This window comes from Crinia signifera, chromosome 2 (assembly GCF_055691185.1).
Source record: "Crinia signifera chromosome 2, ASM5569118v1, whole genome shotgun sequence".
NCBI classification, from domain to species: domain Eukaryota; kingdom Metazoa; phylum Chordata; class Amphibia; order Anura; family Myobatrachidae; genus Crinia; species Crinia signifera.
The window spans coordinates 171,682,112-171,700,606 of record NC_139218.1 but is presented as its reverse complement, the minus strand read 5'-3'; the positions used below and the strand labels follow the sequence as shown (position 1 = coordinate 171,700,606).

General features: G+C 45.7%; 1 protein-coding gene across 1 annotated transcript in view; it reads right to left on the bottom strand.

Annotated features, from left to right (window-relative positions):
- Positions 1-2,026: 2,026 nt before the first annotated feature.
- The window catches only part of CACNA1S (calcium voltage-gated channel subunit alpha1 S), a 761,524-nt gene continuing 745,055 nt past the window's right edge, over positions 2,027-18,495 (bottom strand). The window contains exons 37-42 of the mRNA XM_083173194.1: positions 16,269-16,370; positions 16,005-16,132; positions 15,606-15,737; positions 13,598-13,800; positions 12,802-12,925; positions 2,027-2,140 (exon numbers count right to left, since the gene is read on the bottom strand). Of these exons, the coding sequence (XP_083029320.1) occupies positions 12,814-12,925; positions 13,598-13,800; positions 15,606-15,737; positions 16,005-16,132; positions 16,269-16,370 (677 nt within the window). The 3' untranslated portion in view covers positions 2,027-2,140; positions 12,802-12,813. The remainder of the gene's footprint in view (positions 2,141-12,801; positions 12,926-13,597; positions 13,801-15,605; positions 15,738-16,004; positions 16,133-16,268; positions 16,371-18,495) is intronic.

Here is an 18,495-nt window from a genome sequence, read left to right as displayed (position 1 = left end):
ACCATGGCTCTAACTGTGCGGAGTTTGTATATTCTCCCCGTGCTTGCGTGGGTTTACTCTGGGTACTCCGGTTTCCTCCCACAATCCAAAAATATACAGATAGGTTAATTGGCTTCCAACAAAATTAACCCTAGAATGTCTGTGTGTGTGTGTGTGTATGTGTACATGTGGTAGGGAAAATAGATTGTAAGCTCCACTGGGGCAGGGACTGATGTGAATGTTCAAATATTCTCTGTAAAGTGCTCCGGAATATATGTGTGCTATATAAGAAACTGTTATTAAATAATAATACACACACATACAGTTCACATCCCCCGTTCCCATCCCCCATTCAACACACATAGCACTCCTGGCAGCAACTATGTTGCTCATTCCAGGGAGCCAGCTGTGTGGTGGGGGAGGCAGTGCATCACAGGCAGAGAAGCAGGGAGAGATTAGCTGGCCTGATTCACGTTGCTCACGCTGAGTGTGGAGCTTCAGAGAAGCTCTTGCTTTCTGCTCCCAAGTTCCGATGCACAGACTTCCGATCTGTGTGAGGTGCAAACAGCTTGACAACCACTACCTGTAACTTCCCTGCACAGGCTCTGCCCCACAACAATTCCGGATGGATGCATGAACAGTCCGAATTTGAATGGAAGACTTACAAAAACCGGGAGGTATGAGGGGGTTTGCGGGGCAGCGGGAGGCTAAAGCAGAAATCGCGAGCCTCCCGCTGAATGCGGAAAGATAGGCAAACCTAATTATTTGAGACAGGATTATATGCATTTGCATATTTTGCCCATTCTCACTGGTTATTGCATATTTTACCTAAAATCTAGTGATGGTGCATATTTTAGGCCCTGTCGCCTTTCCACCGGCGAGTCACTGCTGCTGCTGTCCAGGTAGTGGTACAGTGTGCAGGCTCGGGCAATATGTGTGCAGTGTGGGGAACCTTGTATGTACGATATGTCTGACACTGATCTAGGCTGCCAATTCATGTTGATAAGGATTCAGTATGAAATCCCGGCGGTCGGGATCCCGGCGTTCAAAATCCCGACGCCGGAATCCCGACCGCCAAAATCCCGACAAGGGGGGGACGTGGATCGCCCCCCCTTGCGGGCTTGCTGCGGGCCCGGTGCCTCGCTACGCTCGGCACACTAATTTATTCTCCCTCCAGGGGTGTCGTGGACACCCACGGAGGGAGAAACTGTCGGGATTTCGGCGGTTGGGATTCCGGCATCGGGATTCTGAACGCTGGGATCCCGACCGCCGGGATTTAAACTGCATCCCGTTGATAAAAGTCAGTCAGGGTGGATGCCATTACGAAGCTCCTAAACCTTTGCCTGCCCCTGGCCTGGGACTTTACACCAAGAGACAGACTTCTGCAGCAGAGGAGGCGGGCAAAAGGGTTGTGACATCACACGGTGTGGAGGAAATGTCGCGTCACAGTGAGCAGGGAGGAAGCCTTCCACTGCACCGCCCTCACATGCTATGCTGACATTTGATCCATCGGTGCTGGAGATGAGGGTCCGTGTAGTTGATGCAAGAAGAGCTTTGGACGCTGCATTCTGCTGTAGCAGCCAGGAAGAAAAAAAATCCTGTGTATAGCACTAGACATCTGCAGATACTGTGGGCCTATTTTTGAGGTTTATTTGCAACTAATTGTATGCTGATTTTTTTTTTTAAATAAGTTAAAAATTACTTTTTTATTATTTAATGTAGCATATTTGAACACTTTTCATGCATATTTAAGTATTTTTCATGCATATTTCAAGCTTTTTATGTTGCATATAATCCTGTCTCTACTGATTACAATACAATTAATAATGCAAGTCAGTCACTAGAGATCAAAGTTCAATAGAAATGCAGTGTTCAATGAGTTATATGGAATATGTAAATGTAAGTAATATAGGAAAATTCAAACGCAAAACATACACACTATTACAAAAATACTTTTGCGTAGGAGGTTTAGAACACAAGCCTCAAACACAAGAAACAATTAGTGAAACAATATTTATTATGTTAATATTGTATTGAAAACAACTTTGACTGCTTCACTGATGAAGATTAGACAGATTTCTAGCTTAGTCTGTCGATGCTGTTTTCGTCATATCATTGCCTTATTAGTAGTTTCTTTTGATCTTGAAGGAATGTTCAGCACCTAAAAAGAGACAACTATTGTCTTGTTAGTATTCACAATTCCCACTACCCACACAGTCTCACAAAAGCTCTTCTAAATCCGTTATTAAAAAGAAAAACATAATAAACAAGCTTCTATGTACTGTATTTACTGTAAAAAGTCACTTTCTTTAAACATAAAAATATGTTCTGGTGTACTTTCGCCACAGACAAATTACAATTATTTGAAGCACCAAAGCCTCGTACAAATTAGACAATTTTCTCAATGAGCGATATCACCAGTGATATACTGTTCAATGTACCCTTGAAGGTGTCCTTGTCAAGCAATATTGACTGTACACACTGAAGCGATATCATCAGTGACATCACCCACCTCTTCAGAGTAGACAAAATCAGTTAAGTGCGATAATCATGTAGGGGTGGGGGGGGTGGGTGTCTTTCCATAACCTTGGGGGCTCAGAGTCTCCATCCACTCTCAGACAGAGACCCTGTGCACCTTCAAAAATGGTGCCTGCCTTAAAGGAGAAACTACAGGTCCACCTGCACCTGTGCAGGCAATGGCCATTTAACTCCCGACCAATGAGCATGTAACCCCCCCTGGCAAAAAAGCAAGTAACCCCATCAGAAAAAGTGCATGTAATAACCCCTGGACAATAAGCACGAAACCCCTGGAAATGAGCATGTGGCAAGGAACATGGGATCCCCTGTGGCAGTACGCATGAAACCCCTGGCAAGGAGCATGTAACCCCTGGCATTAAGCAAAAAACTCATGGCAATGAGCATGTAACTCCTGGTAATGAGCATGTAGGTGAGTGTCATAATATGTCATAGGAAATACGGTGTGTGTCATAATATGTAATAGGCATAACGGTGTGCATAATCCTGGCACAGGATTACGTCTTAGGGGCTCTATCTGGTGCAGTGTGTATAAAGGGCTTTACCTGGCACAGTGTGTCTAATGGGCTCTACCTGGCTCTGTGTGCCTAAGGAGCTCTAGCTGGCGCAATGTGTACAAGTTGAACTACTGTGTAGTATAATGTAAATAACAGATACTACTGTGTGGTGTAAAGTGATTACTGTATGTGGTTATGCACCCAGGGCCGCCGACAGGGGGGTGCTGTGGGTACAGCTGACCCGGGCCCCAGCCTCTGGAGGGGCCCGGGCAGCTGCCCACAGTGACACCCCCCACCCCCGCACACCACCTCCCCCACCCGGCAGCCCCCCAGACAGGCATGCACGATACACAGTGCAGCCTGCAGAGCGCCAAGCCTAGGGCACAGAGGGGCTCGGCGCTCTGCAGGCTGCACTGTGCCTGTGTTGTGTGTTCACCGAGAGGTCAGCTGAGGTGAGTTCCGGGGAAGGGGGGGCGCAGGTCCGGGGGGACTCCAACAACACCGCACCCCCCTTTTATCGCTACCCATTAAAATGATAAAGATATCACTTATAGCTGTACCTGTTACAGCAGAGTACAATAAAAGCTGTTTGTGCAACTTAGTACACAAATTGCTATTGAGTATTGGGTACTTGTTTCCTAGCACGGCCACAATCGCGGGCATCGTGTGTCATTTTTAGTGGTATACGACGCGACCGACGCGATGCCCCCAATTTTCCCATTGAAATGCATTGAAAATAGTCAAAATCGCGTCGGTCGCGTCGTATGCGGCTGAAAAACCCTTAAATGGTCCAGACGCGATGCCCACGATTTCCCCATAGGAAACAATGTTAAATACCTCAATTTCACCAAATCATCATAGGGAACAATGGTAAATGGGCCAGAAAGCCCCAAAAACACCCCAGAACAGTGAAATGTCCCCCCAAAAGTACTTTACGCCACCCCACGATCAACGCAAACCCGAAGCGTGGCGAGCGCAGCGAGCCCGCGAGGGGCGGCGGTACGCGTCCTCCGACCTTTTCATACCCCCACTATCCACTAGGGCGTGGAGTTGAGAATAGAATAGTGTGGCGAGCGTAGCGCGGCGAGCGTACGCAGATACCTTCACAGGTAAACGCGTCCCTTCGCGGCCTTCACAGGTATCTGCGTCCGCTCGCCACGCTTCGGGCGCGGTGGCTCGCTGCGCTCGCCACACTATTCTATTCTCAACTCCACGCCCTAGTGGATAGTGGGGGTATGAAAAGGTCAGAGGACGCGTACCGCCGCCCCTCGCGGGCTCGCTGCGCTCGCCACGCTTCGGGTTCGCGTTGATCGTGGGGTGGCGTAAAATACTTTTGGGGGGACATTTCACTGTTCAGGGGTGTTTTGGGGGGTTTATGGCCCATTTAACATTGTTCCCTATGATGATTTGGGTAAATTGACCCATTTCACATTGTTTCCTATGGAAAATCGGGGGCATCGAGGCTAAATTGAGGCATTTAACATTGTTCCCTATGGGGAAATCGCGGGCATCGCGTCGCGACCATCGCACCCGATTTTTTTAGTGCTTGCGATGGCCGCGATGCCCCCGATTTTTCCTCACGATGCCCACGATGTGGCCGTGCTAGGAAACAAGTACCGAGTATTGAGTGCTACTTAAATGTATATGTTACGCTTTCATAAATCTGCGTCATTGCAACCTGTGTTCATGCAAGTTTAGTGCGGTATCTTAGGTTGCTAGAGTTGTTTAAATAGCTCTGGTTTAACCTTTAAGCAGACGTATCACACATACATGGGGCAGTTGCCAGTGTTGAGATCCTATGGGAGATACAGATTATTGCGTATTGCAGAAATGAAAACTACTCCTCTATAGAGCACTAATATAGACACGTTCCATTATCTGTATGCCAAATAGATTAAGTGCAATTTAGGGTTACTGCATTGTGTTCTGAATATGCAGTCAATGCTGCCTGATGTGTTTGCAGAGGGCTGATTTAGTTAGAGCATCTACTCCTTCCTATTGCCGACTCGACACACGAGATTATCACTGGGTAATTTGAATGATTAAATAGTGTCCATTGACATAATTCTTTATCACATTGCTCATATAAAAAATATTGTGCCAAATAGATTAAGTGCAGCTTTAGCACTGTGCTCTGAGCAAGCAGTCAACGCCACCTGATGTTTTTGGAAAGCCTCTACTCATTCTTATTGCCGACACGGTTATTGCCGACCCATAAAGTTAGCGCTGGGTCACTTAAATGGTTAAATAGTATTCATTGACAAAATTAATTTTCTCTTTCAATGGTCCTGGTGACACAGCTCACATTGGGATGTAGGAGGGTCCGTAGGAGCCAGGCACCTGTCCTAAAGCTTTTCAGAGGGGTAGGCTCCTCCCCCTGCATCCCAGACTCTTCAGTTCCTGTTAGGTGCCCACTGGAGTGGGTGCTATTCTAAAGGGCTGCAGGGGCAGCCGAAGGATTAGAGATAGTTAGGTGTTTTTTTATTTTATTAACTTTTACACTTAGCTAGGTAGGCACAGTGTGAGGATTCTCATTGAATCCTCACACTGACAGCGCAGCAGGAGCTGACAGAAGCGCGTCCTGTCAGCTCACTGTGCACAGGAGAGACACTGTCTGGTCTCCCTGTGCGGCGCTGACAGCTTCTATTAAGAAGCTGCCTGGGCTCCAGAGCGCACTGAAGCCGGCTACACGCGAGGTGGGGGTCATGGGGGAAAGGCGTTCCGTGATGGCAGCGTCCATTTTCTGCGGAGCTTACACGCTGAGCTCCTGTTACAGAGGACAGCAGCGTGTCACAGGCGTGTTCCAAGTGGTACCCAGCCGAGGGGGAGACACTGGAACTTGGAAATCCTACATTGGGAGCGGCTGTCTGGGGGTGGTTGGCGTCAAAAGTCACGGACCCCGCAGCAGCAGGGACTTGGTCTCTTCCCTCACTCTGTTTGGTACCATTCAGAGGACGCTTGCAGCGGAGCTAAACTGGCTTAGAGATCCTGGCAGAGTGTTTGGATTTCCTGGGCATCGTTTTCCCCACTTCGAATCTCTTTCTCTGATATGGTCCTGGTGACACAGCGATCCCTCCCTTACGCTCAGTAAGTATGCCAGTGTTCATGATGGTTCATGTTATATATGGTTGAAAAGTAATTTTTTGAAATTGTGCATATAATATGTGCAGGCGTTTGTACTGAGTTAATGTATTCCAGTGGCTTTGCAAGATTGAACTGAAGAGTCTGGGATGCAGGGGGAGGAGCCTACCCCTCTGAAAAGCTTTAGGATAGGTACCTGGCTCCTACGGACCCTTCTACATCCCAATGTGAGCTGTGTCACCAGGACCATATCAGAGAAAGGGATTTGAACGGTAAGTTCTTACAAAAATCCCTTTATCGTATATGTGCGAAGAAAAAGAAAGATTTCTGTGGCGCACTAAATGGACAAATATGAAGAATTTGTATTTTCTTGTGTTTTAAGTAGAATGCTTTATATACTATGTAAAGAAAAAGGAACAAAGAAGATGTCAGTGTTAGGAGTCATTATTTATGACTCATATCTGTCTTGTCTGTCATGGGTTAATTTCAGTCTGTGTTGGTAATCGACCCTCTGGTAGCCCCACACACCCAATTCTACCTTACATTATAACTGGCCACAAAATAATTCTGGAGCTGAGTTCAGTCCTCTCAGTCCAGTCCTGTGTTTTGTCTTGCCATAGTTTGTCTTGTCATAGTCTATCTTGGAGTAGTTGTTTTGTTTGTGACCTTGCACGGCTCTCCCATGCAGGCCATGCAAGAGTCATTAGTGGCTCTAAATTTGGCCTTCTCTGCCGTTAAACCTGGGCAGTTAGAGGCTTTGCAGCAGTCCCAACTGCAGCTGTAAAAACTGCTAACCGAAATTTTCCTGATCCTCCCAGAGGTCACTGGGGTTTATGCAGCCCCTAATGAGATCCTGTCTAAAAAGTTTGTAGTCAGCGAGTTCTCACACCCGGAGGCCCAGGAAAACCATAGAGGTTTTGTACGGCCGAAGCTTTCACTGGAGTGGCGGAGAGACTTCTATGCTTATACTGTGGACATTCAGGCCACTATCTCCAGGCTTGTGAATTGCGCAATCCTGGTGGTGGTGACAGGGTGTTTCCTCTGGCCAAGTCGAGTCAGGTAGTTAGATCTATGCCTGTCTCCACTATGGCAAAGGAATGTACCGCTGAATCATCCATTAAAAGCGCTCTGATTTATGATGGGGGTCCAAGTACTAAGAAGCCCTAATTCAGGAATCCTGGTTCAGGAAGCAACAGAAGATGTACTCCTCAAATAATGTGATTTCTTATCCTGTAAAATCAGAGTTGCAATCCGAGTTGTTCCGGATTGGTACCCAATGTCTTTGTCTTGGTCTCTGTCGGCGACTCCATTGCCAAGGGCCCGCTGGGTGACTCCATTGCCGGGGGACCGCCGAGCGAGTCTGATGCCGGGAGCCCACCAAGCAAGTCTGATGCCGGGGGCCCGCTGGGCAATTGTAATGCTCGGGGCCTGCCAAGTGAGCCAATGGCTGCAGCCCCAGGTGGGGGTCCAAAGGCCATAGGCCCAAGTAAGGGCCCACAGTCTCAGTTTCAAGCTCTGAGTGGGGGCCCACAGTCTCAGTTTGTAGCCCCGAGTGGGGGCCCACAGTCTCAGTTTCCAGCCCCAAGTGGGGGCCCACAGTCTCAGTTTCCAGCCCCAAGTGGGGGCCCACAGTCTCAGTTTCCAGCCCCAAGTGGGGGCCCACAGTCTCAGTTTCCAGCCCCAAGTGGGGGCCCACAGTCTCAGTCTCTAGTCCCAAGTGAGGTCCCAGGGGCCACTGCCTCTGCTGAGGTCCCGAGGGCCACCGCCTCTGCTGAGGTCCCAAGGGCCACCGCCTCTGCCGAGGTTCCACCTGCCACTGTCTCAGAATGGCTCACAGTCCTAGATGAGATGCTGAAGGACATAACCTCTAAGGGGGTCCCTAAAGTCACAGCCTCAAGGGCCTCAAGTTAGATCACTGGTGCCATTACCCCAGTGAAGCACTCGAGCTAGTCAGTGCAAAAGGCCCAGCCCATAGCTATTGCCGCTGGGTGTGCTCTTTTGTCACCCTCTAACATGTATGTTCCTGGAATATTAGCTTCTAGAGCAGTGGAACCCAGGTTTGATTCATTCTGAGATGCCGATTCAGAATTTGTGTCTGAGATTGATGGTTTTCCAGTGTTTACAGGCCATATCAAATATGGCTTATGAAGAAGTCTGTTTCAAATAAGGGACATCTTCTCTTACCAAACATTCTAAGAGAAGGAAAAAGAAGGGTACTTATATGTTAGTTGGGCACCCGTTATGTAGTTTGCGTAGTGGTGTATTGAGAATACCAATACACCACTATGCTGGCTACGTAAACTACATAACTTACGCAAATGACGTAAGTTAAGCAAATTACGTAACTGGAGCCCTTCTAACACATAAAGGATGATATGCCCACTATCCACGTCATAACCCCAGTGTCCATGTGGGCGTGGAGTTAGTTTTATAAAGTGTGACGAGAGCACTGGACGTGTATATCTGCGTCCCCTTGCCACGCTACGGGCTCGGTGGCTCGCTGTGCTCGCCACACTTTATAAAACTAACTCCACGCCCACGTGGACACTGGGGTTATGACGCAGATAGTGGGCATATGATTGTGTAAGTGTGTGTGTAGTGTGTACTTTGTGTGTGTGTATGATATATTTACCATCCCGGCGTCTCCGGCACTCGGCTCCCTGCAGTCCCGGCAGCCCCAGTCCAGCATCTCCGCTATTTACGCTATTAGCGTAGTGCCGCTGGGGGAGCTGGGAAACCATGTGATGCTCCCCCAGCGGTGACTACGCTGAAACGCCGCCATTGTTCCCCGCCGCCTACAGACTTTGCCACCTCCCGTCCACCGCTGATTCCCCGCCGACCGTCCCGCCGACACTCATATGTAAGTGAACCCCCCCAGGCTGCCCGTGCGCCCGCCTGCCGCACAAAGCTACATTCTCAACGTAGAGTAGCCGGGAGCCCGGCTAACATATAAGTACCAAAAGAAGAATAATCACTGACCCTTTACCTTTGCCCTGCTTGTCATATGCACTTGTCTGGTCTTGTTGTGTCCTATGGCCACCTTCAAGGGGAGGGAGGGGGGGCACTGTTACAAGCTGCAGCTACAGCTTGTTTCTGTTTTTCTTGTTTGTTTTTGTTAGTACCCGCATGCCAGGGTTTTGGAATTATCCATGTCGTGGAGAACCTGGTATTGGGGTCCCTTGACCCCTCCTCAAGGAGGGGGGGGTACTGTTAGGAGTCATTATTTATGACTCATATCTGTCTTGTCTGTCATGGGTTAATTTCAGTCTGTGTTGGTAATCCAGTTGTGAGTCTGTGCCATTACAGCCCAATCTCCTGTGAATTAATGTATGCAAAAGTCTGACCTTGTTAGCCCAGCTGCCTTGATTACTGAGGCCTTCATAAGGCATTCTGACCTACTGCATACATCTCTTCCAGTTATAGTTCCTAGTTCCCAGTCCTGTGTGCTAGTCTGTTTGGCCTGAGCTCTTATTCCTTTGGGGAGTTCTTGCTAGCTTCGTTATTGTTTCCTGCTACAGCCCGGTGTACTACAGCTATGCACTCCTGCTGAGCGTCCTGTGCCCCAAGCCTGTATTGTGTTACACTATCTGTGTTCCGAGTCACATTCAGCGGTCCTGTCTGCCTGCGATGTAGTCCCCTGAGATCTGTCTGCAGTATCACCATCACTACAGATAAGTCAGGGGCTTCCCCTGCAGCATCTTCTCTTATTATATTATTTGGTACCATCTCTGCATTGTTGCAGGAACTCACACTAGGGGTCAGGTTTGCCTTCTAGGGGTTATTCCTTCCTTGTGCAGGGTTCTGGAGATTTATATTGTGATGCATACCACCTCTGTGCATTGTAGCATTTATATTGTGTTATATACCACCACTGTGCATGGTTGCATTCATTTAGGGTAAAACACCACTGCTGTACATCATTGCTGCAATTGCTAGACACACAGCAGCACCTAGGGTGGTTCCTCACACTTGGGCCTCCTCAGGGTGCTTCTGGCCTGTCCATTCTCCATTAGTTAGCTTGTCCTGTTGCACCCGTGTGGTTATTCTTCCCTGCATCTTGGAAGACTGGGTGTGATCGCCAGCTCACCCTTTTTGTTGTGTGTTCTATCTCCTGCGGGCCACCTTGTCACACTAAAGACCAGGCGGCATCGGGGGCGGAGCTGGCATAATCAGCTCCGTCGTACGTTGCTGTTATTGGCAAAGCTTTAGCCCACAGGAGGCCAGCAGGACCATAGAGTCACGGTAACTGGGTTCACACACCCAGTTCTACCTTACAGTCAGATCTCAATACACTAAATAAGACTACAATAAAAAATAACTTTTATTGATTTATTAAAAAATTACCTTTTAGACATCAGCAAAATATATTAAAATTAGAGATTGGTGCATTGAAACAAAGTGTGAATTAAAATAAGGCTGTGCTGTTGTCTCGATGTGTGTGTTATTTCTCGGTATGTTTACTATCAATTGGTTAGATTATTCTTTAGTCAGACAAGTAGGTGTCCCATCGGCACATCTGGACCGATGTTATTCATGGGATTACTGCTGATTTATCAAGGTTTAGTTCTAAATTAGTGTAAATTAGTATAGTACAGTACTGTAGGATCAGTTTTCTCTATATAGTTCAGGTTAACTAATATATGTTCACTGTATCCCTTTCATTGGTAAAGTGATACAATGTATTTATATAGTTAATTTGTACACAAATGCTGGCTGAATTCCCAGGATTAATTCACTGTAGGTATCGTTTTACGGACTTTGTTGATATTCCGCAACTTGAAGTGACAACTGGTTCAGTGACCTAGCATCAATAAAGTTTAGGTTAGATGTTATCCCAAACACAGTTTTGATTCTGATTTTAATATATAGTGTAGAGATTCCCACTATATTTACAGCCTATACTCGCGAGCGGCCAATACTATTCTATATATACAGTAGGTGAATGTTTCTCTTTGGATTTTGAATTCAATCCTACCTAGTCACCATATAACGATAGTTTGGTATAGCACTCTATACCTTTTTAATATAGAGTGATATTGTTTTAGTTTGTATAAAAAAATTAACATAAGGGATTGAATTCAAATCCAAAGAGAAACATCCAACCAGGCATTTTAAGCACACAGGCCGCGCAGCAAAAAAGGAGGGGTGATATCATGGAAAGGAGGCGTGGCATTACAAAAAGGAGGCATTACACATTATGGAACACACCGTTATGCCCATTACACATTATGGAACACATCGTAATGCCCATTACACATTATGGTCAGTATGCAAATGACGCATCGCCGCTGCGGCCACTATGATGGACAGGGAAGGCGGCAGCGGGGCGGGCTCAGAACAAGGATGATAACTGCAGCACAATATCAGCCCACAAGTCCATCGGCCCTTCTGGCATTTGCCAGAAGTGCCAGATGGCCAGTCCGGCCCTGCATCCAACTATATATAGAATAGTATCGGCCACTCAGGAGTATAGGCTGTAAATATAGTGGGAATCTACACTATATATTAAAATCAGCATCAAAACTGTGTTCGGGATAACATCTAACCTAAACTTTATTGATGTTAGGTCACTGAAACAGTAGTCACTTCAAGTTGCTGAATATCAACAAAAATACCTACAGTGAATTAATCCTGGGAATTCAACCAGCATATGTGTACAAATTAACTATATAAATACATTGTATCACTTTACCAATGAAAGTGATACAGTGAACATACTGTATGTTAGTTAACCTGAACTATATAGAGAAAACTGATCCTACAGTACTGTACTATACTAATTTAAACGATAGCATATACATTTAGAATTCATTCTTGATAAATCAGCAGTAATCCAATGGATAACATCGGTCCAGATGTGCCAATGAGACACCTAGTTGTCTGACTAAAGAATAATCTAACCAATTGATAGTATGACATGCCAGAGAAACAACACACACATCGAGACAACAGCACACAGCCTTATTTTAATTTACACTTTGTATCCATGCACCAATCTCTAATTTTAATATATTTTGCTGAAGTCTAAAAAGTAATTAGTCTTAAGATTAAATATCACAGTATACACACAACAAGTATACTAGCACACAGCAGAAGAACGGTTGTACAGTACAGTTTGAGCCACAGCAATGTTCACAGGGATGAGATGCTCGAGCGTCTCATACTGTAGTATACTGTGTAAGCTCGCTCCACTCGGCTATTGACTGGGTTCCATTGGTACAGTATATTGGTACAGTATATCAATCCGCCACTAGATTGGTGGAGCATTAGCCCCCCAGCTTTGGTGATTTGTATTGCATGGTGAGCATCCACGCCCCTTGGCGGATGGGAGCGCAAGAAGAAAAGAGTATCCCCAAAATGGTAATGGCATGCTGGCGGCAAGAATAAGAGGCGCTCCATCTGTAGTAACTTATTGAAGCAGGTCTTTAGGTGGTATTTTCCTGTTCCACATTCTTTCCTTATGTATAAGAAAATATACTAAGATGGGAGTTCTATTTCACATGTAATGTAATGTTGCTATGGGCAACCAATCACAATCTCCTTATTTATTTAGCACTATCTAGAAGATAATAGATAGTATCTGGTTGGTGGCCCTGAGCAACATCCCATCTGAAATAGAACTCCCATATCAGATATCAGGTAATTCAATGAGTTAGTGTGTTTAATGTACAATTAAGTACCAGTAATTGTTGTTTTTGTATGATCTTACATTTGCTTCTTCTCATAACTTCCAAGACCTGGATTCCTGGCTGGTGACACTATTAGCATCCCAATGCACTTCTGTTTGCTGCGGTATGTGTGAGTCTGGAGTAGTGAGTCTCTGTCCTAAAACCCTTTGAAATGAAAGTCAATAGTAAAAGATGTAAACACATGCATCAGATGAAATAGATTCTCCTTAAAACTCTGTCATTAAATATTCAAATACTAGTTTAAAGCTACAGCCGCCAATCTTTGAAATTTAATGTTTTTTTGCGAGCTGTGACAGCGAGCAGTGCTGACAGCTCGTTGTCACAGCCCACACAGTCAGTATTCAACTGACCTCCTGCACATGCTGTTTCCACGTCACTAGGTTTTTGCAGTGAAGGGGAAACAGCATGTGTGGCCGCTAAAACAGCAAGACTCACAGCTAAATGCAGCGGGCTCCCTGCATGTGCCGTGAACCTCGCCGTTTGGGGGAATCCTCCGGAACGTAGAATAGGGTGACCGGGGTTAAACAGAGAGGGTTGCTTGTTTTCGGTGATCCCCGCCGTTTAACCCCCTCACCGACCGCATTGAATACAGCCCTTTGTCTTCACGGCTCCCTCTATCCATATCCAGCAAGTTTAAAACAAATCATTTTGCTTTCAATTTCTGTTAAGGTGTAATTTTGTACATCAAGTGGCCTCTAGTGGTCACTGGCGGTACTTCACCTCAGAGTTCAGTATTTAGCCTTTTATACAGTATACAGGTATATAGATGGTTACATATTTCTGTACTTACACACTAACAACTAATACATATATTACCTTGAAAATGTACTATTGTTTGTGTTGCGATTCCTTCTTGGTGGAGGGAAGAATACAGGGTCTGGTAGGAAAACAGGAGAATCTAGGTCTTCACTGCCAGCCTCAGAAAAGCGCAAGGGTCGCTGGCTGGTGATCGTTGTGTGCATAGGGCTGACTGGCTCTGTGTGAAAGCTGTCTTCTTGCCCAAAGAGCCCACCTGTTCTCTGTAATGGATGAATGAAGTTTTTAAAATGTAAATGTTTTACAATAAATAGCCATGTCCGGTTTAGACATATAGGGCTAAATGTAATAGGGTGTGAGAATCAGAAAGTGAGAGATTTTGGAGAGTTTTGCAATTTGTTTAAAGCGGCAATCAATTGCATGGCAAAATCAACCTGATATTGCAGTGTAAATGATTGCATCTTAAAAAAAATAGGAAAACTCTCCCAAAATATATCACTTTCTGATTCTTACATCCTATTGCATTTGAGCCAAAATTTCAATGAACATTTCACCAGTCTACTGATTTTAATATTTGTTTTACTAGCATTTAAGAATTTTTTATCATACTTTATTTTTGGTTTGTCCATGGGTACCCTACTCTGAAATGAGTGGAGGCACTGAGGCTCGCAACATAAGAGGTGGAATACTCTGCAGACCAGTATGTGTGGATCTGAACCCTCAAACATCGCAATGGACCAGAGAGCAGCTGCCAGGAGGAAGAGACAGGAGCCTTACCATGAAGTGGAAGATTGTGAGCTTAGAAAGTAATTTTTTTTGGTGGGGGAGCGGTGTTCTGGTGGCGATGCTAAGGACCACGCTGGGCAACAACCTACACTTTTCCTACAATACCTCTCTTCTTGCGTGTAGGTCCGTGAGTCGCCGTCAGTTGTTTGGCATTTTCATCTCTCAGCCACTCTGTGCTCCATCCGGCTTAGACCAGAAGTTTGGGAAGCGTCTTTGTGGTTGGAGTATCGACGCTCCCGGCTTAAGTCATCCAACGCATTTCAAGATTTATTCTTTGTCAAGGATTATTAAAACAGCCTGATGGCCACTTGTTGCCCAGCCCTGCTATAGACCATCTGTACTGTTATATATAGTATCCAATGTATAAAAAAGACCAATTTTCAGGGCTGTTACCACTACCCCAGACTCCCATACTTTCCCAATGTGCTGCAGAGAGGGATATTTTGGATTACATTTGGAAACCCCCCTCTAAAAAACCTGCATTTGCCCATGAGGAGGATGTGTGGACTCATTGTGGACAGTGTCCATTGGAGCCAGAATATACTGTGCCAGGGTGTTGTGTGAGGAGACATCAGGAATGACTGGTGAATATGGATAAGGAGTGTCAGTCTGCCCAGGGGGTTTTACTAGTACCTCACTCTTTGGGGTTGATGTATGTAATCTGGCTCTCAGAGCCTTACTTTATATCTTCAAGCTCTCAGTTCACCTATGTTCACCTATGCCTTACACAATTAATTTGCTCATAACCATACATGTTCACTGTATATTTAAGTTATACTACAAAATTAAAGATGAACTTCATCATATTTTTTTCTGTTTACAGGCATATTATATATTTATTAAATATTGGGTCCTATACCCTGTAATCATTATTTCCTATCATTTCCTTATGCATGATCTTCTAATAAATGGATTCTACTGATCCCTCCACCAGTAACTATTGTGATCTTGTAGCCTATAGGCTACAGGGGCTACCATCATCTCGAGACGGTGTTAGCTACAGAAGCCTTGTAAAACAGCCGCCATAGAAACTTCTGTGGTTTTCTTTTGCAAGAAAACTGGACTGCAGCAAATACTTTATCTCTGGTTTCAGCTACAGCCCCACCCCCTTGGATTTATGGAATACACTCCAAAAATATCTTATTGCACCGGTGTGCTGAAATCTTTATGTTCATCACTGCTTCTTGTGTAAGCATTTTGAGCCAAATGCTGTGGGCTTTTCATGATGAGCTACCTCTCCAACTGTACAGTTAATTTCTATACTGCTTCTACTATTTCTCACCCGATAAATTCCATCCTCAATGGCTGCTTCCACCATTGCTCTCTCCAATTCCTCCTCTGGGGTAAGGTCACTGGAGATGGCTCGATGCAGTTCACCTTCCCCTTCCTCTTCTTCCACAGTGCGCAAACCAGCCTGTAGCAGATTATAAAAGCCAATACCTCATAAAACAATAGGGGGTAAAGGCTGATTTATTCAGAAAAAAAATTCTTATTTTAAACCTTTTTTTTTTTAAATGGGAGGGGGGTATAATACAATACACAGTAAAGTAAAGGTGGGTCAAAAGTAAGGCTTTTTATTATAAATATGTTACTTGGCTTCTGATTTCTCTGCATTGATGATGATGACCAAAATTTTATACCGTGAATTATGCAAAGCATTACAGCAAATTTTATGGTTTACCTGGATCTCCACATTATTAGTTCTCTTAGGCCTATAGCCGTAATACTCTTCTTGACGTTTCTTGAACTTTCGGAAATGTTCTTGTATCAGGAAGATGGCATAAAACTTACCAACGGTAACCTCATCATCTGTGGTAACAAAAGAATAAAACTGAAATGACTGATAGCATACTGTAAATGTAAGATAAAACATAATATATTATGACACAGTAAGCAGTTACATTTATTATAAATATGTAAGCATTGAGCTCACAAGCATACTTACCTCCAATTGGTGGGATCACCTGATCCAGGAGTTTCATACTCGTCCTTTTCCATATTTTCTTTATAATCATTCGCAGCTCTTCATTGCTCTGTTCAAAATTACCTAGAAGTACATAGTGTCAATAAACAGTGATGTATATGCAGTGTTAAAAAGAAAGAGAGGCCCTTGTCTAATAGATGTGGCGCACAGCTACGCTACGTTTTCAGCGTAGGCTAAGCTACGTTGTCAGCGTAGCCCAACGCCTGCCTAGCATAATTAGCATAGTGACTCCGCGGAAGCCCAATGGCTGCCTAGCGTATTTAGCGTAGTGACTCCGTGGCAGCCCTGCGTAGTCAGCATAATGTCCCAATCAGGCAGCTAGTCACGTACTTTCCCTGGGTGCTGCAGCTCTGTCCCCGGCATCCCTGGCAAGCCTATTGAGCACCTTTCACAAAGTGCTGGTAACCGCCAGATCCCCTGCGCTGGTGGACACCGGTGGAGAGGGGATCATGCGGGCGGCGGCAGAGAGGCGCTCCATCTGTCTGAGTCGCAGGAGCGTCTCAGACGCTCCTGCGTCTCAGTAATTATTGCGGGAGGATACGGCAACCCTGCCCGTGTCCGCTCCAGGGAGATGGGGTTAGGGGGTTCGGTAGCACGTGCGTCTCGCGGACAAACGTGGGGGTGCGGGCGCAAGTGCATCTCATGCACAATAAAGGAGGCATTTGCCAGTGCTCCATGTTACATACTGGCAAATGCCTCCTTTTCAAACCCCTACTATCCACACCAGCCCAAAGCGTGGCGAGTGGTTTGTCGGCCTTTGAGTTAGGGAATATAGAATCTGCTGGAAAGCGTTTTCTGTGCTGAGAGTTTTGCACCAAATAAATTCCTGAAGATATGAGTCCAGATTTTGGCGCGCAGTGCCCCTTTGCCTTTTGTTCTGCCACTTGCAAGATCTCCACAGGCGTTCGATGTTTTGGGTATGAACCCCAGTCTCTGGCATCCACAAAATTATACCGGTGGTTTACCCGTGCATACTGGTACCCTGCCTGCTGAAGCTGTTCAGTGTTGTATGCACGCCAGCAATCAGAATATATATAGTCGGACCCGGTTCTATATACTTGTTGATGGTGGACATCAGGGTACTGGCGTCACGTCTGGCCACAGGCATTACAAAACACTCACCGGTGTCTCGGGATATGCCTCCAAACAACCACTTTTGAGGTAAGACGCGCCCGACATGACTTTTTCTCTGGACAAAGAGACTTTCGTCCACCTCCACTATATTGCCGGACCGCCAATCAGGCATTGGGGCTGTGACATTAAATCCCGGGAGCAGGCCTCCCGCATAAGGTTATTATACAACACAGTGGTTTTGTTCGACAACTTTAGTTGTCGCTCACAAAAATATATGCTTGTAAGCTTCTCTGTCCATTAAAATATAAAACGAAGTAGGGTAAGAAATTGCATACGACAGCCCGGAAACCAATGTGCCGCACGGAGACTGACTTTCTTTCAGCATGTTTTAATGTGGCAGCGCCACATGCACTCCTTTATTCTCAAGCGCATTGGGTGGCCAATAAGACAGGTTTGTGTCAGTGGTAGCAAATGGTGCTGTTGAAAAATGCCACCGACTCTTCCTCTGTCTGTGGCAGGTTAAACATCTTCAGTGGTTCAGCAGCCATTCCAAATAAACAAGGAGCTTATCCGAGCTTCGGAAATAATACAGCCGCAGTCACTTCATCTTCACCTCTGACTGGCTACGGTAACTGCGTAACGCTGACTGACTACACTGGCCACGAGAACACTACACTGAATCTGACAGGGACGCTGACTATACGCTGGCCGCGGAAACACTACGCTGATTCTGACAGGGACGCTGACTACGCTGGCCGCAGGAACACCCTACGCTGATTCTGACAGGGACACTACGCTAACTACGTAATGGGCGCCACTCTATTACACAAGTACCGAAAGAAATTACTTCACAGCACATGAAATATTAAAAGTGCTCTAAACCCAGTAGTTAATGTGGGTGAAACTGGATGGACTTTTGCTCCATCATTTGTATTGGTAGATGGAACTAGTTCTGCCTCCAGCACAGTCCCCTTTAACTACTCTAGGGCTGAAGGTGACCATTAGGCACTCACTGAGACCATTACTGCTGTTGAAGTGTCTCCAGTACTGTTTTTGGCCACCTGCCTGAAGGTGATGTACTGCAAACACACTGTTCATATTCAATGACATCATC